Raw genomic sequence first — 25301 nt, 5'->3', positions numbered from 1 at the left:
TGAGATGGAAAAAAAAAATGTGCAAAATGATGTAAAAATAAACTTTGTAATAAAAAAAAAATTACCTTTCAAGCAGATCAGATGATGCCACAGCAGCTGCATTTTTATTCATTGTTTTACCAAGGCAGACTTGGATTGAACAGGTATATAATTGAAGATCTTGATAGCCAGTCCAGAAATTCTTCTTCCCTAATACTGGAGAAGTGGAAAATGAATTATCACGTCAATCACATTTGATTTCAACTCTGCATAAAAATGTTATATATTCCTAATACATGAACAACATGTATCTGTGTACAGGTATTAGATGTATTTTATATATTTTGGTCTATGGCATTTTAGTCATTACTAAGATCTGAAAATGCAGAGACAGAAAGAAGTGAGCAAGTTGTCGGATTCCTCTATATTATCATCAATATCTACATAACATCGATATTTTCTGGCAGAAAGGAAGAGTAATGTTAACCTTTAGTTAACATTATAGCTCCCATAATAAGTGAACTATAAAACCAAAAGAATGAGAAATATGTCTCTTTCCCTATCCTCAAAAGAATGAAAAAAATGAAGATATATCTGCAAAATGATAGAATACGCTATTGAACAAAAAGATTCCAAATGCCTTACCATCGATCTTGTAGAACTTCCTGCAGATACTATATTACTCTGATTCATATTACTCTACCACCCTCTTAAATATCTTCCTGTGAAAGAAAAACAAATACAATTTTAATGTCTTAGATAGCTCTACTGTGAAAAATATGGAGACTGGTAAAATTTTAATTTATTAAAAATACTGTATTTGAAGTAGTCACCTCAAAGAAATATGAAGTACAGAAATTTTAAGTTGGAAAACATAGTAGGATCATTTAACACAAATCTCCTATTAAGGAAGTGAGTAGCTAGACTTAGATTGTATTTCCCATACAAATGAGAAAAGTTTTGCGGTGGTTTTCCTACCAGAACTCCAGCTTTGGAGTCTTGAGCAAGCACCTTGACATCAGAGAGACCTGGGTTCCAATCCGTGGGGTTTCTCCAAATCTCAGTTTCTTTACAGGGAAACAATGCACACCACCTTTGTACAGTGATGGTTTACAAATGTACACACATGTCAAAACTTACCAAAACATACTCACTTTAAATATGTGCTGTTTGTATGTATCATTATACCTTGACAAAGGAAAATATAAGGGTATTCAGAGGAGCTGTAAATGGAAGGTTTTCATAGGTAGAAACAAGGAGGAAAAAAAAGAAAAGAAAGGTTGTTTCAGGTTACCTTCCTATAGGGGCAGAGAATGGCAGGGGTTTCAGCAACAGGTCACTTCTATAGTAATGATCAATAAAGTCCAGACTGATGGTTTAAAGTTCCACTGAGGAGTAACTGAAACTGAAATTAAGGTAGGTGCTCAGTCTTGGTGGGGTTTAGCAAAAATGACTTTTTTGGGTCCTCTGTCTCTTTCTTAAACATCTTTCACTCCATTCTTCCATATGATTAATTTTTTTTTAAATATTACTCATGAATCAAAGGAAAAAAACAGGCACAATTTGTTAGATTTTAGTTGAAAATTGTATAACAATATATTTATATCCAAGTCCATCCTTATTTAACATTTCAACTCTTATACCAAATGGTCTCACTTAGAGGTATAATTAATTAGAAACCTTACTGAGCTAGCATGGTAAAGATTAAAATAATATAGTATGAATGAACTCATAAAAGCAAGAACCTAAATCTTACCCTCCCTCTCCTCACTATTCTTGCCAGGTACATTAAAGGAGGGATCTAATTGCTTTGTTCAGATTCACATACTACATAAGGCAACCAGACTCCAAATGAATCTTGAATATATAGGACACTCTTTGAATTTATGTTCAAACTGAAAGATTTGGCTGAAGTTGAAAATATCTAAGGGAGATGTTTGGTTCGGTAACAGTGGAAAATACAAATCCAGAATCTATCTATAAAAGGCAGGTGCTAGATCTTTTTAATACCATATTAGGTGGTATGAGGTGATCCAACAAGCATATAGAAATATTTACTAACTTGGGACTACCATCACATATAGTTAATGATAAAATATCAGAAACTGAGTATGTAAAAACTGCTAATTGGTTAAATAATTACAATATACCCATATACAATAATGCTACATAGTCTGATAACTAAGGGGAAATGTCAAGTTACCAGGTTTGAGTGTCACTTCTTGGGTTAGAGTATTCAAAATTAGCTCCTTTTAACTGGTCTCCTTTAATTTCATTTTCCCTTTATGTCTTGCTTTTCTTTTATCTCCCTTTGCTATTTGCAAATTCTTCAAGTTGAAAAAGAAAACAATATAGATTTTATATTTACCGAAGAAAACTGGCTATCCCCGTTTCATAATTTCTTATGACTATACCTTTGTAAGTAAATGGGCAACAATAAATACAAGTAAAATGCACCTTTTCTGCTATTATTCAAAAAGATATGACTTTCATAGCAGCTATCCTCACAGTGTGGTTAATTTTTTCTGCAATTAATCCTCCTAAATCTGCTGTGTAATACTCCTTACAAAAGGTTTTACAATCAGGTTTTATGTACGTCAGGAAGAGCACTGGTCCAGAAATCCAGCTATCAGAGTTTGAATTCCATTTCTGCTGCCCAGTAGCCCTGTGACTTTGAGCAGTCTATGAATTTAAAATTCTACGTTCAGCTTACTAAAGTACAAGTCACCTACTGTTTTTGCATACAGAACTGGGGTACAGGCCAGAGGTGCAGGGGTAGTGAGAGGATTCACCAGAAACAGAGTGGGGAGCAGAACAGGCCGATGGACAAAGTACACTGCTGAGGGGAGCAGCAGGCGGGTCAGAGAAGTCTGCCACGCCATGTGGTCACCTCCAGGGCAGGCGGGGATCGAACTCATGCTAAAGTGGTTTTGGCTTCTCAGTGCTGTGCTTTAACCGGCTGCACCACCAGGGAGGGCCTAGGAGGACTTTTTTTTTAATACGTGCAAGCATCTCTAAGGTAAGTCAGGTTTGTGAATGGGATGGAGTAACCTGTAGTCAGTGTATTTGGGCGGAATTAGAGAAGGTGTGAAATTTTACACTGAAGTTATTTCTAGATAGGACAATGGCAAGATGGTGCTAGATACCCAATAATCTCGATTCAAAGATTGACAAAACAAAAATGCTTACTGTTCACAGGTTCACTGGCACTAGTACTGAAAAAGCACATACTGTTTGTTATAAAATTAGATCTACAGATTTTATTTTAGACTTATATTTGAAAAGGGGGGAAGAAAAATAGCATTTAGAAACTGTACTAACTTGTATACCTTATCACAACAGAGATTCTCCAAGATAGCATAAAACTGTTTACATAATCCCAAAATTCCAGAACATTGGCAAAATCAAGAATGACTCCCTTCCCTGGGCTAGATTTCACTTACTTGATCCTTTTAAAATGACCTGAAAGTTTAAAGAAATCAAGATATAAGAGCTGAATCAAAGAATTAATCCTTTATTTTGTATCCAAAGGCAATATTCCCGCTGTTGGTGTTTGTTTTTTTCCAAGAATCTAAACAATTCAAGAATACTGCTCATTTGTCTTGGGGGTGATGCACAGTATCTGTGAGTAACACATAGTTCCACTCTGTGTGAAACATGAGAAAACTGCTTCAAAGGAGGAGCCCTCTGGCTTCTTGGAGCATCAGAGCTTCATCAAAGTAACAGCTCACAGCTCTCAGAAGCTTCCTTAAACTAGCTGACTGCCTTCTGCTTGCTTTCATTCACACACACATCCACCAAACATTAACTTGTGGGAATTATGTTAAGTGCCCGAAAATACTTCAGTGAGCAATGCAAGGTCCCTGATTTCAGGGCATTTACATTCTAGTGCTGGAGAAAAACAAGAGAAAGGAAACAACAAAGTGACCTAGAGGTCAGGTGACATGACTGATGTGACTGCACAAAAGAGGGCTTAACTTGGACTGGATAGTGGTGTTCAACTGAGATCCAAATAGTAGGTCAGCCAGGAGAAAAACAAAGTATTCCAGGCACAGAAAAGGTCTTAAGGCAGTAAAACAAATCTGGGTATTTACAGGACAGAAAGAAATGTGACTGGAGCATGTGAATGATGAAAGTGAAAGATAGCAGATGAAGAGAAATAGGCAGTCTAGATAACCTAAAGCCTTAGGATCCATGAGGAATTAGGATTTTTGTTTGATCTTACTTCCTACAACCTCATTATGCTCAGAAGACCTGAATTTGCATTTGCCTTATCTATTTATTACCTTTTGTTCACTGAGGTTGGGCTCTGCTTTTTCTGTGGGTTTTCTGTCTCTGCTCTTAATCCTGCTTATTCCAGATAGCCTGACACCTTGTTAGCCTAAATTATGTCAAATTATGTTAGCCTAAATTATGTCTTTATGTAATATAAAATAAAAATACAAAACCCCTTATTAAAAAAGATTGTTAAGAATTTCAAGACAGTGACATTAAGCCAGCAACAGGGCCATTAAAGCATAGTGCCCTTGTGCACCTGCACAGGCCAGGATGCCATGAAACTGGCCCTGATCTTGACAAACATAATTAGAAAGAAATAAATGCCTCTACTGATGTACGATTTCAGTTTTTATTTCATCTGACCTGTCAATCATAAAAACTTAGTCATCTTTAAATAAAGCAGCTGCTCAAACATGTAGCTTAAAGGAAGCTTCCAGGAAATACGAAATTACAATATCAAGACCTATTGAAGGAAGTTCATCTCATTAGTGGGCACTGCTGGAAAACAGTGATTATACAGCTTGTTCTCAAGCAAACTGTAATTCATTTGTTTTAACTATTTACTCAGATGCATTACTCTTTTTTCTTTTAGGTGTAAGTAAAGTATTATAATAAGTAGTTACTAACTGAACAGTTGCTAGTACTGCTAGAAAAACTGTTAGGTATTTCAAAATGACAATAGATCTAGCAGCTTTATTATAAAGCAAATAGACAGCTAAGAAATACTGCTCCCTGATGATCATATTATGATTTAAGTTGCACTTGCCATAATTTAAATTACACATTTAAAATACTAAAGAAATATAATCACAAACCAAATTTTAAAAATACTTATATATAAACCTTGTCTTCAAAAATTGTGAAAACCAATAATCAATCAGATAAAAAACACTTTCCATTTTTCTCCCTTTCCCTTCACTCATTTTGCTCATCCCCAAATTAAAAAATGATTATTATGAAAGAGCAAATATCTACTTATGTGAAATCAAACATGATCATAGCTAATTAGAAAGGGTTCATAGGTTTAATGATTCACTGCTAAAGAATGATATTACAAATTAAAGGTACAAAGCATGCAATGTTAGTCTAACCCCGATATTTTGAGATGATAAGCAACACCTCCACCTGCAGATTAGAGTTGTTTGAGCCATGCCCTGAGATGCCCTATTCCATTCATTATAGAGCCTATTACTAAGTGTTACCATAACGATTTATACAATATGGCAACCACACTCAGAGTCACAAGTTGTGACCAACACAGCTACATTGCAATCAAAATGATTGTACTTTGGAAGGGATGGTTTCATTTGTAGATAAAACAGAAAATAAAATAAGAGACTAAGACAAACACACTACTAGTGGCATATTTATACTATAGCCTGATGGTACTGGAACGATGCAACCTGAAGAAAAAGAGTGGCTGGACAAAACCTATCGCTGGCTTCAGTAACAGAAACATTCACATGGGCCTGAGTCTATGTTGAAATTTTAAATACGGCATGTTTTGTATTGACAGAGCAGACAATCTGGCATAAGAAATGAGTTAGATACAGATGAAAAACATTTTCACTCATTCTCATATGACTAAATGTCTAGAATCATAGAATATGGACATTTTCATGCCAGAGAAGAAAAGTTTCATAAGATACTTGAATTTATTAGCTTTGCAATTTTCTGGCCCTGTGACCACAAGTTAAACAATTACTCTGTTAAGGTGACCATTGTTATTCATCAGGACAACTGCAATTGTCTCTTAGACGTTAAACTTCCATTTTTGCCCCTCTTTCTAACATAAATATAATATATATTTCTAACATAAATATAATAATGAGAATCACACCCCTTGTATGCATTAAACTCTCCAATAGTTTCCTATTGCTTTTAGACTAAAGCCCAAACCCCCAGTTAAGGCTGAAAAGGCACTGCATTACCTGGGCCCTGGATAACTGCTCTGACCCCATTTCCTAACATTTTCCTCCCTGCTCACTCTATAAGACTACACTAGCCTCGTTTTTTGTTCTTCAGTAGTATCTAGCTCCTTTTTACCTTAGCCTTTGCCTGGCCTGAGATTGTCATGGTGTAGGTTATCACCTTATCATTCTAGAATAGGCTCAACTGTCACATTTGCAAGATCTTACTTTACTGCCCCTCCTCTCCTTATCTCGATTGCACTATTCTAATCCACTGTCTTGAAGTGTTCAGATTGTTATCTGAAATTCCTTTATGTATCTGTTACCAGATTATCTCTTAAGTCTTTCATTATAAAGTACAACCTGTAACAGAAGTGATCTGGTTTTATTTTCTGTGCGCTGGAGCCCCGATAGTTGTAATAGCCCCAGTAGGAGTAAAACAAATGAGGAAAAAATGTCGAAGGACTTAAGTCATATAACTCTTCAGGCCTTCAGTTTTCTCATCTATAGCATGGAGATAATTATACCTGTTCTAGACATCTGAAACAATGTCTAACATTTTCTGATTTGTACTATGCCTCGGGCACGGGAACAGTGCAACCTGAAGAATGGCCTTACATGAGGCTTCTCATTTATTACTATGCCTATTATCTTACCAATAAGGTCATCAAGTCAGAGGACAAATAACTGGCATAAGGGCACAGGCACAGTGATGACAACCCTGCGAAGTGAGTCCTGCCTGATCTCAGGATCTGAATTCTTAACTTTATGGACTGTAGTTCGATGCTTCCTTCCAGTGCAGCAAAATCGACTACGCTGTGTCCTCTGGTCCTCGTTTGTCGGTGGGAAAGGAAAGAAGACGATTACATCCTCCACGCCTTTCTTTTCCAAGAGGAACAGCCCGTCTCTCACACTTTTTCCTTGAACGATCCCCATATCCCGGTCTCTCTCCTAAACAAACTTCAGTTTGACAACGTATGTATCTCCCGCGCCAGAAGCGGGATGCTCGCTGAGTAGGTAAGAGGCATCAGAGCAGTGAAAGACAATGGTGAGGGGCTGAGAAAATGCAGATGTTCTGGGGGCGCGAGTGGGCCATGGTTAACGACGAAGGTTTCCAGGGAGAGAGATGATCCTCCAGCCGCCAGCAATAAGTAGCGGACCCGAGGCCAGAGCCCAGGTGCGAGGACGCGGGACAGTAGCTAGGTGCAGACAAAGGCTGGTGGGGGTTAGGAAGACAGAGACTTCTTATTCGCCGCGGAGAGGTTTGGGCACTATCCTAAAAGTAAGTTAGATGGGCACTGGAAGGAAGCAAAGTGGGAGGAACAGTCACGAAGCAAAACGCGAACTTACCCGAAATCTGGCAACCCGGCCTCCGTAGCCCGACTCTGAGCGCGGCCACCTGAATCGCCTGGTAGCCTAGGCAGCGGCGGGCTCCACCTAGATATCGCGAGACAGAGCCGGTCTCGCGAGACCTGCACCCTTGTCCCTGACAGGCGGGCGTTCTTTCCGGGTGTTATGGGAGGGCTCTGGCGGCCGGGATGGAGGAGCGTCGCTTTTTGTGGCTGGCGTTGGGGCCTCCCCGGGGCCCCGATCGGGGTTACAGAGACTGTAGAGTCGTGTCTTAGGCCGTGGAGGAGTGGGACAGGGGTTGCTGAGAGGGGGCTGAGGCGGCTTGGGACATGGAAGCGCCCCAATCTGGGCCGGGACTTGGCGCAGCCGCCGCGGCGGCCGAAGAGCAGTAACCCCTTCACGCGCGCGCAGGAGGAGGACTGGCGGCGGCGGAACAAGACCGTCCTCACGTACGTGGCCGCGGCCGCCGTGGGCATGGTGGGGGCGTCCTACGCCGCGGTGCCTCTGTATCGGCTGTATTGCCAGGTAGGGCCGGTGCTGGCCCCTGGAGGTGGGGCGGGTCGGAGATCCCGTGGCGGCGATCGATCCACCGTGCTAGGAAGGGATGTACGAATTGATCTACCAAAGCAAAAAGAGTCTCCAAAAGTGACTTGGTCAAGGTCACCCAGAAAGCTGTTGGCAGTTGAACCCAAGCCAGATAGTGGTCTTGCTTGTACAAAGCAAGGAGCAAAGTGACCCCCACATCTCTGAGCGGACCGACCAGACCACACTGAAAGCTATATATTGTGTTGAGTAAGTGTTCGAGAGAGTTGGTTTGTTGTACGTGGGATTCACCAGAGAGGTTTTGAAACTTAGGATGTTCAGTTTACATCCCTAACGAAGACAGAATGCCTGGGGATGGGAGTCAGGCATTAGTGGGAGACTGCAATGTTCCGCAAAAGTGGATACTAGGTAACTGCTCTTGCCTGCCACTATTATTAATACGTGGTTAATACCCTGCCCTTATGGAGATTGATGTAATTTCCATAATGACTGAAACAGTAAAAATCAAAAGGGCTTTATTGCAGTCTTCTGGTATGAACATGTAGGAAGATGCATCACAATAGCTATTTTTGGAGAATGATAGTAGAATGTAAATTAATGTTTATCACAGGCCAGTGTGGTTCAAGCATGAATCCCCAAACTACCAATGTTAAATCATAAGCAGAACTGAATCCAAAGCAACCAGTATCTGAAAGCATGGGGGATGGAGGTTGACACAAGAGGTATTCTCCAGGGGGTACCCAGCAGTCCAAAGATGTTGGTTATGGCTATTGCTAACATCCCACCCTCTACACTCCCAAACAAAGAATTAACCAACTTAAAATGTCATTAGTGCCAAATTTGAGAAACTCTGCTCCAGATTGTAACAAATGACAATATTTTGTGCAAATGTACGCAGGGCAGGAAAGTTAAAGCAATTGAAATTTGTAGTCCTAAACTTAAGTTGTATATTCAAAGTGGCATTTCCAAAAGAAATGATTTCAGAATGCCTGGGAATGGGAGTCAGAAGAAATTGCACTTTTGGAATACAGCACTTTAGAGCCCAAAGTGAGGGATAAATGGTTTCTATAACCTTTTAATACAGTGACTTTATTTTATAAATGTAGCCTATAGGAAGATTTACTTAGTTCTTAGAGGAGCAGACTAGAGCACGTTTTCGTTCTTTACTTGCTGTAATCATTAACAAATTTGAGGGATCTATATTCAAAGACAGAAAGAATACATTAGGAGTTTTTATTCAGGTGACTCCTTCAGAAAAAGGAGTTAATATCGTTAAATTTCAGCAGCAAAGGACATAAGAATATACTTACTGTTAAACAAGGGTAAGCACTTGTCCTCTGAGTTTTTTTAGGGTTATAATTCCACCATGTTGCAAGGCTGTTGAGTGAAGCTAGTTGATGTAACAAGATTTATTCTCCTAGTGTAGTAACAGATTACCCAGAGACCAGAATTCTGACAATTCTGAAGAATTGACGAATCAGAAGAATGACACTGGAAGCAAGGTGTTTTAAGTATATGTGATAAGGAAATAATGCAGTGAATTTTAAAGCTGAAGTGCCAGACAAGATTATTGGGAATATTTGTTAATCCAGTGGTCAGAGGAATTAGGTTCTATGATTAACTGGTTATGTCTAAAACAATTGTACTGTACAAATAACTACAAACTATAAAGTCTAGACAAGATCAGGAAAAAATGTAGACATGAATACATAAAGTGGCGGTTAGTTTTAATGATAGTCATGGATATGTTTTATTTCTGTTAATAGTTGCTATAAAATACTAGCATAAAAAGAAAGGTTAATGTAAAGTTCAACTCAAAGTTCTAAGCTGGAGTCCTCCCTGGTGCACAGTGGGTTAAAGCACAGCACAAAGAAACTAAAGCTACTTCAGCAGGAGTTTTGATCCCCACCCTAGAGGTGATCCACATGGTGCGGCAGACCTCTCCTGACCCGCCCACTGCTCCCCTAAGCAGTGTACTTTATTTTTTTTTTTAAAGATTTATTTATTTGTACATACAGAACTGGGGTACAGGCCAGAGGCTCAGGGGCGGTGAGAGGCTTCACCAGAGACAGAGTGGGGAGCAGAACAGGCAGATCAACGAAGTACACTGCTGAGGGGAGCAGCGGGCGGGTCAGGAGAGGTCTGCCACACCATGTGGTCACCTCCTGGGCAGGCAGGAATCGAACTCATGCAGAAGTGGCTTTAGCTTCTCAGTGCTGTGCTTTAACCCACTGCGCCACCAGGGAGCCAGCAGTGTACTTTATTAATCTGCCTGTTCTGCTCCCCGCTCTGTCTCTGGTGAATCCTCACACCGCCCCTGCACCTCTGGTTTATACCCCAGTTCTGTCTGCATAAATAAATAAATATATCTTTTTTAAAAAAGTTCTAAGCTGTATTAGTAATGGACAGCTAATATTAGCTATATTAGCTCCATATGACTTGTTTGATTACCATGCCAGTAATCAAGTGATTACTGAAAAAATGTGAATGGTAACAAATATCAATCCTTGGCACCCTATAAGTGGTTTAACCATTGACACATTCATCATAGGAAATAGTGGATGATAATATATAACGTTGGTTCCTAATGCATTAAAGTTACAATTTTTAATTGTTTTTATACAGTAAATACATCATTAGCACCTAAAGGTTTTGCTTAACATATAAGCAGTGTCTTCTTTTAGACTACAGGACTTGGGGGATCAGTAGCAGCAGGTCATGCCTCAGATCAGATTGAAAACATGGTGCCTGTTAAGGATCGCATCATTAAAGTCACCTTCAATGCAGATGTCCACGCCAGTCTCCAGTGGAACTTTCGACCTCAGCAAACAGAAATATATGTAAGTGATAAACTGTAAAAGATTTTTTTCCAATGAAAATTTCTTTTCTTCAGTATTTTAAACAGTTTTACTATGTAGGAAACACTCATCTAAACTTAATTTCAAAATGTTAACTCCATTACTGTATTTTTTTTCTTCCCATAGACTGTGTTTGACACCTTTATGTAAGAGAATATACTCTAAGTTTTAAGTTATATAGTACTATAATGAAAGTCAGTTTGGAACCATGCAAATTGTCATGTTTTAATTGAATCATTAAGAGTTCACTAAATAGTTCTGGGATCACTGACCTTGAGAGTAGTATCAACTGTCATAGTTTTCCTCATGATCCAGGAAAAATGTTGAAAAATATTGGTTACAATGAAAAATAATTTACTGATTCACCTCATAAGATCCCTGTCCCGTAAATGAAACTGAGGACTTTTGAAGTCTATTTCAGACGATCCCTTAAAGGTTTCATAAAATCTAGAGTAAATGGAATTCCGGAGGATTCCACTGAAACATCTCATCAGCTGATGAATTTCCAGAAAAGACTAATCATAAACCTGATGGGAAAACCCTCAAGGATTAGTGCTTCCCTGAATTGATAAACATGATTGAATCTCTTCAACAGTGGACAGTTTTTTAGATTATGATTTTGAATAGTGGTTCCAGTTGCATTTTCCAAGGCATTAGGGGTTGAATAGATGGAAGTGAAAGAGTATTCTTTGGAAACTGATCATTTCTAAAGCCTGGCTTTGTAATTACCTGTTATTCTTTGAAGAAATAATTACTGCTCTTTGGTTAAATAAGTTCTAATCAGTTAGAAGATTGCTCTGTTTGTAAGTTTAATTTATTCAATTTATGTTGGTAACCTTTTAATAAGAATCTTTAGTGAATCATAGAATGATATATATTGTCATTGGGCTGTGAGAGGCCTAACATTTCCAGAAAGACAATTTGTTACTCAACTTTAGATTATGGTCTGAAGACTTCAGATATAAAAGAGAATACAATGCATAATTAAGCATAATAGAATAGAACACAGGTTTTTTACTAATACATGCTAGTAAAATTTGAAAATTAGATGTGCATTGTCAGTAATCACAGTTTATTTTTTTAACCCATTTTATTAGTTTAGAATTAGGTATTACCTGATGGGTAGGAAAAATAATATGACTTATCTGTTGGGGAAAAAAGGTGCTGTGTGAGATGTAAAGTACTGATATTATTACACATTTTCTTCAAAACAGGTAGTGCCGGGAGAGACAGCCCTTGCATTTTATAAAGCTAAGAATCCTACTGACAAACCAGTAATTGGAATTTCTACATACAATGTCGTACCATTTGAAGCTGGACAGTATTTCAACAAAATACAGGTATAACTATTAGTACTAAATTTACTGCCATATGTTAATAGGTATTGATTTCTGAAAACTCATTTCTTCTAAACTTCACTTTTTTTCATTACTTGTAATAGCTATGCCAAACCAAATAGATACCTACTTTGAGATTAGAATTAATTTGCTTCATAATCCTTAAAGCAAAACACAATCTGAGGTGAGACATATTACCCTATCGTAGGACTTAAAGATTAATAGTATGTCCAGTCAAAGCCAAGAAATGAGCCACTTGTTTCCACTGTGTTTAACTGAATGGAAATATTAACAAATACTTTTCTATAATTTTAGTGCTTCTGTTTTGAAGAACAAAGGCTTAATCCACAAGAGGAAGTAGATATGCCCGTCTTTTTCTACATTGATCCTGAATTTGCTGAAGACCCCAGAATGGTGAATGTTGATCTCATCACTCTTTCTTACACTTTTTTTGAAGCAAAGGAGGGGCACAAGTTGCCTGTTCCTGGCTACAGCTGAAGGCAGCGACCAAGTCCTCCTTCAAATTTGTGATTTTTGCAAAATCATGTATCTTGTCTTCTCAGAGGAGAACTATTGTACAATAATGTGAAGCCTTCTATTTTAAATATTATATACTAATGGTTATTTACCCCAGCTAATTTATTCAACTTCAATTTGAGAAAGTAAGTTCAGCTTTTTCTAATGGATTCTACATCCTATTCAGAATGTCTGAATGTAAAACCCATGCTCAGAGTTGATGAGTAGCATTAAAAGCAGTTTTGTTTAACTATGTAGGCAATCTTGATGGTTCTTGTGCACTTCCAAATTACTAGCTTGTAGCAGTGAGGTTTTTTTAATATCCAAGTTTGTTTATCTTAGCCACTAGGTCAGAACTTCTGATGATTTTATTATGACTTCTGAAATAGCTGATTGCTATTTTTACGCTGAACTGTCCCTATTTTAAGAGTTCAAAATGGAAGCAGAATCATTAAGCCCTAACAGGTTGCCTTAAATTACATTCTGATTTCACATTTGGCTACATTTTTTTTCTTTTAGAGCTATTACATATTCATTGTACTGAATAGTACACTTTGAAATTTTTGTGTCATGATACTGAAATAAAGTGTATAAATGTCTAAGAATCTAGTACTCTTCTAACTTTTCCCATTATATGTCCAAATCCCTGATTTTTAAAATGTAAATGTAGGATTGTGACAAGTTCTATGAAGAGACTGTAAAAAAAGTATTACATTGTTTTAATTGTAATTTGTCATTATAATTTGGCATATAAAAGAAATGCACAAAATTTGTTTTCCAGTAGTCTGTCCCAGTTAGAGATACTAAGTTACAATATAAAAGGAAAAAGAACAGGTAGTATTACAAAGAATCATATTTAAAGACAGCCCAATGTATATAGTCCAGTGGACTTTCAGGGTATCTGAAGTATAATTCAGCTACAATCATAAAATGTTAAACAATTCATAATGCTAAATAAAAATAATAGAGAAGTGCAAAATGATTTTTTACATTCGACTTTAGTTAAATGAAGGCACTCAGTATTTTTGAATATTTAGTTTCTCACATTTTACACATATCTATTTAGAATTATTTTGTAATTAAGTGACCCTTTACTCTTCATTCAGCAGTGTGATGGTCTCTTGTTGGAAAGCCTGTGAAATATAAGATGCTACAGTTAAACTGGTTGGCCTCAGTGTAGTGAATTTTTCTTCTGGAGTTTTACAATAGTACAGTTACAACCAAGTTCTTTTTGAGAAAAAGCTTGAGCTGTTGCCCGATCCTTAAGTGTGTGGCTGGAACTGTTACTCTTCTGTTAAACTTCATTACTGCACAGGAGAAGTCTTCCACCATGTTTCTGATGTGTTGGAAGGTCTTGTCTTCTTAAAGGTGGACAGTCTTATCTTTCAGAGAGTTGGAGCACCTAAGGCTGCTAGTGAGTTGATCCTCCACTTGCACCTATAATTAATTAAGATGGCAGTCCACCATCTCCCTCTCTTCCTTCTTTCCCCATTCCTGGATATCTGGAGAACCACAGACTAGTAGAGCAAAGGTGAGAATTCACAACATTGTTACTTCCAAGGGGGGAGGGTGTGAGGGATAAAAACAGTTAGTAGGCCATGTATTCATTAGTAAATCAATTAGTAAATAAATGGTATGTTAGTACTGCAAAGAGGAAGAATTTAGACCCCAGGACAAACAATGAGCAGGTTTTACTATTCCCAATATTTATTAACAAGAATCTGATTTCAATTTCTAAGAAGTTTCTACTGATCAGCTATTTTTGTTAGCATTAATATTTCTATATTGCAAACCAAATTCTGCTTTTCCAAGATTATCTTTAACGAACAAGGTCACAGAGAATGTTACTTTATTAGTGAAGAATAGTTTACTATGATTTGATTTGGAGGAACCTGTGTAATAAATCCACTCACCAATGTGTTAAGAGATTCAAACAGCCCTTATTCAATATTAATATATTAAATAGTAAATATAGAAAGCAGTGATTGCACTGTAACCATGTAGAATGTGAAATGTAAGTTGAACTCTTTACCTTAACATTCGCTATGACTTTGAGTTCCTTTGGGGTGGTGGTGATCGATTTCTTCATAAATACTTCTAAAACAAGCCATCATGGCAAAGAAGGTTACATAATCAGTTTCAAAGTACTATTTTGGCTTTTAACTGCCAAAACCTTAATTAAAAACTGGTGCCATGGCCCTCCCTGGTGGTGCAGCAGGTTAAAGCATAGCACTGAGAATCTAAAGCTGCTTCCCCATGAGTTCGATTCCCGCCTGCCCCGGAGGTGACCACATGGTGTGGCAGACCTCTCCTGACCTGCCCGCTGCTCCCCTCAGCAGTGTACTTCGTGGATCTGCCTGTTCTGTTCCCCACTGTCTCTGGTGAAGCCTCTCACCGCCCCTGCACCTCTGGCCTATACCCCAGTTCTGTATGCACAAATAAATAAATCTTTAAAAAAAAAAAAAAAAACTGGTGCCATTTTAGTTGTTCAGGCTACATCAGTGAATAAAATTAATGCACTCTACCCAAATCCTAACTCATAACTTTCAGAAGCCCTAATGCTGTAACTCCCATGCATCTTATAAATACATATCTTAAGTAGCCAATACATTTTTTTGTAACTTAAGAAAAAAATGATTCAAATTTAAATTATGCTTCCTCTTTTAAAGGAAAAATTATTCCACTTTTCCTGGCTCCAAAACATTTTTCTTTTAAAATAATACTCGGCCCTCCCTGGTGGTGCAGTGGGTTAAAGCACAGCACTAAGAAGCTAAAACCACTTCCTTATGAGTTCGATCCCCGCCTGCCCGGGAGGTGACCACATGGTGCGGCAGACCGCTCCTGACCCGCCCGCTGCTCCCCTCAGCAGTGTACTTCATTGATCTGCCTGTTCTGCTCCCCACTCTGTCTCTGGTGAAGTCTTTCGCCACCCCTGAGCCTCTGGCCTGTACCCCAGTTCTGTATGCACAAATAAATCTTTAAAAAGAAAAAAAAATAAAATAATACTCATCTATTTAACCTGTTAATGACACACCAAATTCCTGTGCCACTTTATAAGTACCGCTTTAGTACTGTACAGTTGTTTTTCTGATACCCTTTATTAAACTATATATATATATATATAATGTCTTACATATCACTATAGCAGAAAACTATGATACCTACAAATTCAACATTCATAGATACAATATAGCAAAAAATGGCTAAGGGAAAAATCTCACAAAAAATCAGAGTCATGATCAACTTCTTGAGGCCCCAGCATGGTTCACAGACCTTTTCTTTAATCTATGAACACCCCTCTACCACCACCACCAGCAGCTCTTGTTGAGAAAACTCAGTAAGTGCCCTGAGGGGGAACTTTATTAGCTCCCCATCACTACCTTCCGTTTTCATTTGTATCATCATTTACTTGTGGCTTCTCAAATACTTTCCTCATTTAGTTGATACATTACCGCCCCCTCCACCTCCCTTAGACAATACCTCTCAGCATTCATAGATGCTCCAGCATCTCCAATTTTATACCAAACACAATCGTTAGTTCCACGTTTGCTTAATCATCTCTGTAATCCTCAAGCTGCCAAACCACTTTCCATCATCCCTTCATAATTAGGTTGCTAGTAAGTCATGTGCATGTAATTAGTCTATTTTACCCTGTACTTTTCAAAACAGTGAAATATGGTTTCTATTCCCATCAATCTACCAAAAAGCTATCACTGAAACAGCTGATGATTTCCATGGTTTTCAGTCCCCCTTGCTCTCAGTAGTGTTGCTCTCAGCAGTGCACCCTGTTTCCAACTTGGCCATTTCTCTACATGGTACCAAATTCCTTTGTACTCTCTTTGTCCTTGGCTTTGGCTTTTCTACTCATTTGAACATGACCAAATTTGTCCTCTTTGGGGTCTTCATACAGGCTGTCCCCCGTGCAGACAATAATGATTCTTACGCTTGTTACCTAATATTAGAAGTCTCAACTTTAATATCACTTCAAGCTGCCTCTAGCTCTCATTTAAATTTGTTGTTACATACTCTTAAGTCACCGTATTCTTTCATACCAGTTAACACATACTGTAAATATTGTTTGCCTGCTGATAATGATTTCTGTCTCAACACCAGACTTAACTTTAATGAGAACAAAGATTGTGTCTCTTGTTGAAAATGATAAATTTACACCAGCCAGACGGTCAGTGCATTGTTCAAAACTATGTCCAGTAAAATTGTGTGTATATTTTCATAAATACTGTCCTTCTAGTACAGAAATTATTAACTTGGGATTCATGGACAATGAGTGATAAATCTCTGAACTTTTCTACAGATGTAATGCTTTTCCTTAGCAGTTCCCTGGATTTCATGTGGCTTTCAAAGGAACTTTTCAAAGCTTCACCTCTCCACCTTATTACTTTGCTCACCTCTAGTAGCTGTTGTGCTAGGTATTTAAGCAATCTAACTGGATATAATAAATAACTTCACTTCCTATGTGAATGCAGAAACTGAAAAAAATACTGTTTGGCAACAGATAGCATACCCAGTTTAACTGATTTCTAATCCCGTAAACCACTAACATGTTCAGTGATAATTTTATCAGACGGAATTACCTAGATTAAGTTTACACAATCCTAAATTAGGAAAAAACATTTGATGAACTTCCTAAGACTATTAAGGTTTATTCCTAAATTATCCCCAAATGGTTTGCTGCACTGAGGATTTTAAACCAAGGGTTAAAATCTCAAATCCATATCCATATTCATTTGCTAGGCAAAGCAAATGAATGAACAGAAAGTGAGATGAAGTCTGGTAGATTACAGAACATGCCACATGTCAGTAGATAGCTACTGAAGCATGTGCAAATGCAGGCAGGGCATTGTAGTGTCCAAAAGAATTCAGAAGTCCACATAATTTTTGAAACAACCTAGTAATTAACTGCTGGCAATTAATTTTTAAATGCACGCTTAAAGTTCTATGTAGGTCAAACACAACTGCAGGCAAGATCCAACCTGCAGGCAGCCAATGTCTAAACAACAATTCCATAAACTTGCTTTAATCATCTTTAATAATTTTGGGGGTAAACTTCAAAGTATATTAAAACTTTTAATGAGCCTATGATCATGTAATTTATATTAATTTTACCTAGATGATATCAAAATAAGGCTGCTTTAAAGATTTCAAGTTAAAACATTTTTATACAAGTGTTCTGTTAATTCATTTTAAGCACATTTTGGTCACATATAGTGTAAGCTAAAAATTATTGATTTTTTTGGTGATCAGTAGTCAAAGAACAAGAACACTTTACCATCAATAAGGTGTTATTTATATCACTAATCCTCTCTAGCCCATCTCAAACTAAAGAGAAACTTTTTTGCTAAGGCAACTAGAAGAATCCATTAATGCAAATCTGGTTCCAGTTGTTTCCTAATATGCAACCACAACATTTTTATTTTCCAGTCACAAGACTGAGAAAGACCAGTAAGAGCAACACATCTATAAAACCTCCTGTATCATTTTTAATAAGGTCATCAATTTCTGCCAAGACCTAAACAAATGTAAGTATTAGCTCTGCTACCAAAGGGGAGCAAAACAAAAAATCAATCTTTTAGAAAGTGACTTACTCTGTAGTGACAGCAGGAGCTAAGGGATCAAACTCCATTACCTCATAGTAATTGGCTGGCTGGAGATCACTCTTTGTCATGGCTTTAGGCAAAAGAAGAAAAAAAAAAGACCAGTAAACACACATTCTGGCCTTTCATGGCCATAAACAATTAGTAGTTCTCTTTATGACTTAGACTTCAAACATGAAACCCAAACAAGGAAGCACTGAAAACCAGAAACAAAACACGCCAGTGTTCAATGGAACTCCCAAGTGCAACGAATTTACATACATCAAAGAGATTTACAAACTTGCACTAGAGGTTTATTCAAAATACAACAGTCACAGCGACACAAACATATTTACTGTCTCCTGTTCCTTTAATATCTCATAATGGGATCAGCCCTGAATTTCACGTGGCCTTCAAAAGAAAATGAACTGTAAATTTTCCTTTCAACAGATCTCTTAATTATCAGTTAATCTCTGGCAAACCCACCTAGTCTCATAGGTTCCCCTATTCAATGGTAATAAGGCCTCTAGTACCTGGATGATTGCTGGGCAAGGGTGGCAGTCTCTCGCTCGATGGAGTGGCTAGAAAGTTCTGTAGACTAACAGGCTGCAGTAATACTGAACTGGAAGACTCCAAAAACTGAAGAAAGCATAGCACATATTCAAATCAACAATTCAACTTCAGCTTTTCATATTTAGATTCCTAGCTTTCCAAGTGGTACTATTCCAAGAGCCATAACAAACTTTGAACTGAAGAAGAATTAGTAATTATTGACGATGACTGTCATCACAGATGGGTTTTTGAGCAAATAAACACTATTAAAATGTACTATTTTTTTTTTCAATCTGGTTTCATGTCCACTGCACCTCATTCCCTACCAAAAATAAAAAAATTTTCTGAAATGTCACTTTGAGAAAAAAGCAGCAGCAATACATGGTTCAGTCCAGATCTGCTGTTCACACAGATAATAAAAATTTCAGCCTCAAATAGAAACAAATACCTTTACAAAAAGGTATAAGGTGAAGATATCAAGTCGAGAGTGATTAAAAATTAAAGCCTTAATTAGAAGCAGCTCTCCATTTCACAAATGTGTCTTGGGCATCTATTAGATACCACATCTTACAAATAACGGAATAAAAATGAACCAAATTCTTGCCTTCCTGGAGTAGACAGTCAACAAAATAAACAGATGGCAAGCAAAAAGGGGGTGGGGAAGTAAGAATACCAGGGAGGAAAGGCTGAGATGTCTGGGATACCTCTCTGGTGGTGGTGTCAGGAAATGCCTCAGCACTGGGGTCAGTTAGCAGAGCCCTGACGCAGACATGGGCCCTGTGGTTATTTGAGGAGACACCGATCACATGCTCATAACCAAGGAGGTCACTGTGGTAGAGCACAGTGAGCCCAGGGTGAGAGGTGAGGCTGGTGAGGTTACATTCAAATCAGCATTTCAACTTTTTACAGAGTAAAATGCAGCGCAGAAGAAAATCACAGGTTGGTTTAGAGAAGACGAGTAAGATCATCTTATTTAAAAAGATTGCTTGTTTTTTGCTCCAAGCACAGCTTGCTGGATAACGACAGGTGGCAAGGCAGCAAGTCTGAAGCAGGGCAACCCCTAGTAAAAGCCATGTCCGTGTCCATTTGATGGCCTGGACTGGGACTGCAGGAGAGTGGCTATGTTTTGTAGGCAGAAACAGACAGGTTTAGTGAGTGGTCACTTCCTTCTGTAGAGGAGACTGCAGAAAAGGCAGGACAGGGCTGGGGAGAAGTCAAGAGGAGATGGAAAAAAGAAGGTGAAATTCTGAGTTTAAGGGGGTGGCATTTGGGATATCAGTTAGCACTTTTAAGTTGTCAGTATCTGATATTTCAAGATAGGAATTCAAAGACCAGCGAAAAATGGATGTAGATAAAGAGGTCTGAGCGCTGGGATCTCTTAACACCGAAAGGCAGGAAGAAGAGGGGGCCAGAAAAGGAGACACTGAAGAAGCAGTGACGTAAGAGGTGACCCAAGTGGGGTTATCCGAAAGCCATACGTGCTAAAAGAAGGATGTGATGGACTTCGTCATCAGGGAAGATGAGGACTGAGGATGGTACGAGCTGTTACCACAAGGAGGTCAAGTGACTGTGACCAGAGCCATGCCCACGGGGCAGAGGGCTGACAGCATGTTTGAAGCCCACCAGAGGAGAGGAAAGCAGTGGAGATGACACATGCAGACATCTCTAAAGGAACATTGGTCCTTAACCATCTCTGTCACAGTATTGAGGCTCATCTTGTCCATCTTAAATGAGTAAAAAAGGCAAGAAAAAGTCCTAACAAGGGCTGCACCGACACATCACACATACAGGGAATCGTTGAGCAAAACATGAGCATTACGAACAGGAGTTCCTTTTTGGCCACGACAATCTGCTGACGTAGGTGCCAGGAAGGATTTCATTACTCACACTCTCATATGTATGATCCGAGTCGAAGTTCTGGATGGTCCTTTGGGGAAACCTAGGATAGTGTAATGACAGCATGATTACCCTACAGTGAGAACACAACTGCAAAAAGTAAGATGATTTCGCTGATCTAAAACAAAATGAAAGCTGTACCTTCAGAATGCCCAAGAGTATTACTTTTACATAACAACTGTCATCTGTTTTGGTTGCCACCAGGTCATGCTGCTCAAATAAGAGTAGAGACAACTGTCCCTTAGCCATGAGGTCCCCTGTGGCCCAGGAGCAGGCACAGTGCACTGGTAAGAACATCAGAGTAGCTACTGCCTGAAGGAGGAGGAGCGATGCAGGGTGGAGGAAGAAGGAAGCAGGGATGGGGGGACGGGGTGGGAGAGGGAACACATCTCACCATGTCTGTCCGTTGCATGCAATTATTAAATCTGGGCACAATACATGGTGTAGATGCTTGAGGAATGAAAACTAAGTAAGTACAGCCTGACTGGGAAAGAAGACCAGAATCTGAATACGTATGAACTGTTGGTGAACTTATTTTCTGGACCCTCTGGTATTCCCTGACCTGAATCCAAGTGCAGCCTGAAACCCAAATATGGGCCTCAAGAAAAGCCTCTCTCACTCTCACTCCAGGAGCAGGAAAGGGAAGGCCTACTGCTCAGAGAGAATTCTCCTGGAAACCCTCCCCCTTTTCTTTCTCTTCAGTTCTCTCACACCCAAAGCCCCAGGCAATCCCAAGGCTGCAGCACTGCCAGCAGGCCTGAAAGTGACCTACAGGAATGTGAAACTGTGAGCTAAAGGACCCTCTCTCTGCCCAACAGGTGGAGCTATGATCCCCAGAGGACAAGGCCAACCTGTTAGGTCTTGTCCCTGTTCTGTCCTGCCATTTGATCTCAGACACAAGCACAATGGAGGGAAAGCCCGGTGTACCAGTAGCTAAAGCTTTCTGATTGGAAAACCAAAATGGAGAATCCCAGAAAGCCAAAGTACTGGGGAAATCTCAAAAGGGAGGAATTCAGGAAAACAACTTTATAAAGTTATTTAATTGTGGGCTGACCTCCTGGACTTGTGCATCTGTGGCTCCCACCCCAGTCAGGATTTCAAAGACTGAGAACACACACATCTGCTGTCCAGACCTAAGACTGACCACGGCGGTTAACAACTGACATCAGAAACAACTTAGCACATGAAGCAGGCTCAAATTGCAGCATGAAGCTAATGAAGTGGTCAGCCTACTAAAATTAAAAAATCAAAAGGATTTAAATAAGAACAAGCATCACATAACTTTAAAAATGCCAAGGACACTATCAATCCAAAAGTACCAGGGATATAATGAACAGGAATATTTTGGATTGCAAAAGAAAAGACAGTCAGCAGAACTGATATCAAGGACACAGAAGGTAAAATTATGTCAGATTTTAAAGCAGTTACTATACAAATGCTACCAATGGGCAACTGCAAACACTCATTGAGAAATGGAAAGACTGTCTCAGCAAAGAAATGTAAGACATAAACAGCCACATAATTATTTTAGAATTGAAAAATACAGTATTTTTTTAACACTTACAGAATGGGTTCTGTAGTGAAAACAGTAAACACAGTGGTCCTGGACACAGGTCAATAGAAACGATCCAATATAAAAACCAGGAATGAAAGAAGGAATTAATAGAACCCTTGCGGTTAGTGAAACAAGGACATCAGATCTAACATTTGTTTCATCAAGAATCCCAAAAGGGATGCAGAAATGTGTCGTGCTGAAAATAAATATCTGAAGAAATAAAAAGCTGAAAGCTTCACAAAATTGGTAGGGAACATATGCTCACAGCTTCAAGAAGTTCAGTGTACTGGGTTAAATGGATGGTCTCAAAAATGTTCTGTCCATGTTCTAATGCCTGGACCCTAAGAATATTACCTTATCTACGTAGAAATTTAGGATCTTAAGATAACAATATCATCCGATATTATTCAAGAAAGCCCTAAATTAATAATACAGTCTTAAAAAAGAAAAGTGGAGGGAGATTTGAGACAGAGAGATGGTATAAATGTGAGACATAAACGAGTGATGTGGCCACAAACCAAGGAAGTGAAGAGTGTGGACATCACTGGAATCTGGAAAAGGCAAGATGGCTCCCCCTACCACCCCAGAGAGAATGGTCTGCTGAATGTTAAATTTCCAGTCTTCAGAACTATGAGGAAATATTCCTGTGGTTTTAAACCACCCAGTTTGTGGTAATTGTTTTGATGACAGCCACAGAAAACAAATACAGTCAGCAGAAACAAAACAGAATAGCCAAAAGAACTCACATCCAGACATATCAGAATCAAACTGTTAAAAATCAGAAAAAAAGGCCTCCCTAGTGGTACAAGGGGTTAAGTTGCAGCACTCTCAAACTATCAACAGTCACTACAGCACGAGTTCAATCTTCGGCCAGGGAGCTGACCCACATGCTGCAACAGACCTCTCCTGCCTTGTCTGCTGCTCCCCTCAGCAGTGTATTTCAGTCAATCTGCCTGTTCTGCTCCCCACTCTGTCCCTGATGAATCCTCTCAATCCCCACAACCTGGCCAACAACCCAGCTCCCGTATGCATAAGTAAATAAGAGAAATCTTTAAAGAAGATGAAGAAAAATTTTTGAAAGGACCACAGAAAACAAACATCATCTATAGGAAAAGAACTATCTGAAAGAAGATGTCCCATCAAAAACCATTTGGCCCAGAAAAGAGAAACATTTAAATTGTTGCAAAAGGTCAACCCAGCATTTTATATTCAGTAACTACCCTTCAGAATCAAAAACATAAAATTTTCACATGATATAAGACTAAAATTTTTCATTGCCATTAAATTTGCTCTGAAAGAATGGTAAAAGGCATTCTTCATATAGAAAGAAACATACCCATAGAAAATAAAATAAGAGCAACAGCAACGTCAAAACTGGATAAGCTCATCTCTTTTGAGTTCTTTTTAAGATATATTTGAGGGTTGCAATTAAAAATTCTAACACTGCCTAGTGCTGCTATAGATACCATCAAAATCACAACAGATAAAATGGAATACTAAAAACATTCAAATAACCCAAGAGACTACAGAAAAGAGGAAATGGGGCTGGGAGAATCGAAACAGAAAACTATACATGGCAGACCTCACTCCAAATTATATTAAATATGAATGTCTAAAAGCATCAATTAAAGACAGAAATGTCAAGAAGCATAAAAATGTATGGCCACCATATGTTATCTACATGAAACTCACAGCAAGTGTGCCATGACTGATGCGCCCTTTACTTTTCACAAATTTGAACCTCATTTCTTTCCTCCATCCTTTGTTATAGTATTTCCCCTATTTACACTAAAAGTATCATAAACTAAAACAATGTATGGAAGGTTTATTAGGCACCAAGTGCAATATTAGTATATACAGGATCTCACAGAATCTCAGATCTCAGAAAATATTCTTAGAAGAAACAGAAAGGTTCATATCAGTAAAATATTCATGGTCTTAGAGTTAGTAGCAAGTAGCAATAATACTCTCAGGACTGTCAGATTCCTAAGCCTCTACTTTTTCTTGAACATGAAGAATTAGAATTAAAGGGAGTTCTGGAGAATTTCTGCCATACTTACAAGGGTGTTTCTGTATTTTCCAAAGATAACAAATCTGTTTGGGGCTGAGAAGGTTTTAAGTTGTTTGTTATATCAGGACTTGGAGAGCTGAAATCTAGAAGAAAAATGGACTTGTTTGAGTTTAAAACATTCTGTCAGTTGTTCTATTGTTTTCTACAGTAAAAAAGAAAACAAAAAAAAACTAAGACACAGAAAGCAACCAAGTGATAGGATTTCCTCTGATGACAAAGCATCATTTATGATAACTGGAAAGAAAAATCCCCTACCATGTAAAGAGGTTGTTGTGAAGGTAACGTGTATTACTGCATTGAATATTCTAAAATCCCAAGCTGATCCAGAATGGAAAGGATTCTGTGTTTAGTTCTGCCAAGCACAAAAGTAAGAAGTGATGATCACATCCCGAAACTCTTAACTTCCCACAATCCTAAGTAAACACCCCAAAGGGAATAATTATTTTTGCCCCTACAGAAAAACTCATCAGAGTTACCAGCTCCTCACATTGCACTGACCAACATCTTAGAAATGGAGTAAAATTCTTAGAAATGGAGTAAATTAGAAGAAAAATCACAATTTCAGTGATATAGAATATTGTGACTAGAAAAATCAGCTGACATAAAGGAAATAAACTGATTTTAGTTTGGTAAAACATCTGAATTTCAGCATTTCTCTTCAACTTACTTTGTAATTTATCAGAACTTCTGGAGAGTAAGGGTAAGAGGAATGAACAACTACCATAGGTATGGTAGGCAACCCTAAGCCTACCATGCACTATATAAGCAATATTTCATTTACATATAATAAAATATTTTAAATAAGCAACCATTATTCTTGTTTTATAAAGAAAGAAAGCCTCCAAAGGTTGGGTGACCAGCAGAG

At 38.4% G+C, this 25301-nt stretch overlaps 3 protein-coding genes across 9 annotated transcripts in view; 1 reads left to right on the top strand and 2 right to left on the bottom strand.

The window, feature by feature from the left end:
* Positions 1-7576, bottom strand: part of STXBP4 (syntaxin binding protein 4) — a 125913-nt gene extending 118337 nt beyond the window's left edge. The window contains exons 1-3 of the mRNA XM_004684393.2: positions 7518-7576; positions 625-701; positions 66-195 (exon numbers count right to left, since the gene is read on the bottom strand). Of these exons, the coding sequence (XP_004684450.1) occupies positions 66-112 (47 nt within the window). The 5' untranslated portion in view covers positions 113-195; positions 625-701; positions 7518-7576. The remainder of the gene's footprint in view (positions 1-65; positions 196-624; positions 702-7517) is intronic.
* Positions 7577-7678: 102 nt separating this feature from the next.
* LOC101619000 (cytochrome c oxidase assembly protein COX11, mitochondrial) lies at positions 7679-15037 on the top strand. Its single transcript, XM_004684392.2, has 4 exons — positions 7679-8042; positions 10745-10900; positions 12133-12258; positions 12571-15037. Exons 1-4 carry the CDS (start codon positions 7683-7685, stop codon positions 12751-12753), a joined length of 825 nt encoding a protein of 274 aa, XP_004684449.1. The 5' UTR covers positions 7679-7682; the 3' UTR covers positions 12754-15037.
* TOM1L1 (target of myb1 (chicken)-like 1) overlaps positions 13474-25301 on the bottom strand; it is a 40613-nt gene continuing 28785 nt past the window's right edge. For 3 of the 7 annotated variants that reach the window (XM_012726517.1, XM_012726521.1, XM_012726520.1), the window contains 5 exons: positions 24426-24519; positions 20802-20853; positions 18896-19001; positions 18375-18456; positions 13474-14868 (listed from right to left, as the gene is read on the bottom strand). In XM_012726517.1, the coding sequence (XP_012581971.1) occupies positions 14805-14868; positions 18375-18456; positions 18896-19001; positions 20802-20853; positions 24426-24519 (398 nt within the window). In that variant the 3' untranslated portion in view covers positions 13474-14804. Of the gene's footprint in view, positions 14869-18374; positions 18457-18895; positions 19002-20801; positions 20854-24425; positions 24520-25301 lie in introns of those variants that run through there. The other 4 variants (XM_012726518.1, XM_012726519.1, XM_012726522.1 and 1 more) reach the window with 4 other exon arrangements.

The sequence above is a fragment of the Condylura cristata genome, unplaced genomic scaffold (genome assembly GCF_000260355.1).
Source record: "Condylura cristata isolate star-nosed mole 26May11 unplaced genomic scaffold, ConCri1.0 scaffold00017, whole genome shotgun sequence".
Taxonomy (NCBI): Eukaryota; Metazoa; Chordata; class Mammalia; order Eulipotyphla; family Talpidae; genus Condylura; species Condylura cristata.
This window is presented reverse-complemented; position numbering and strand designations above follow the sequence as displayed.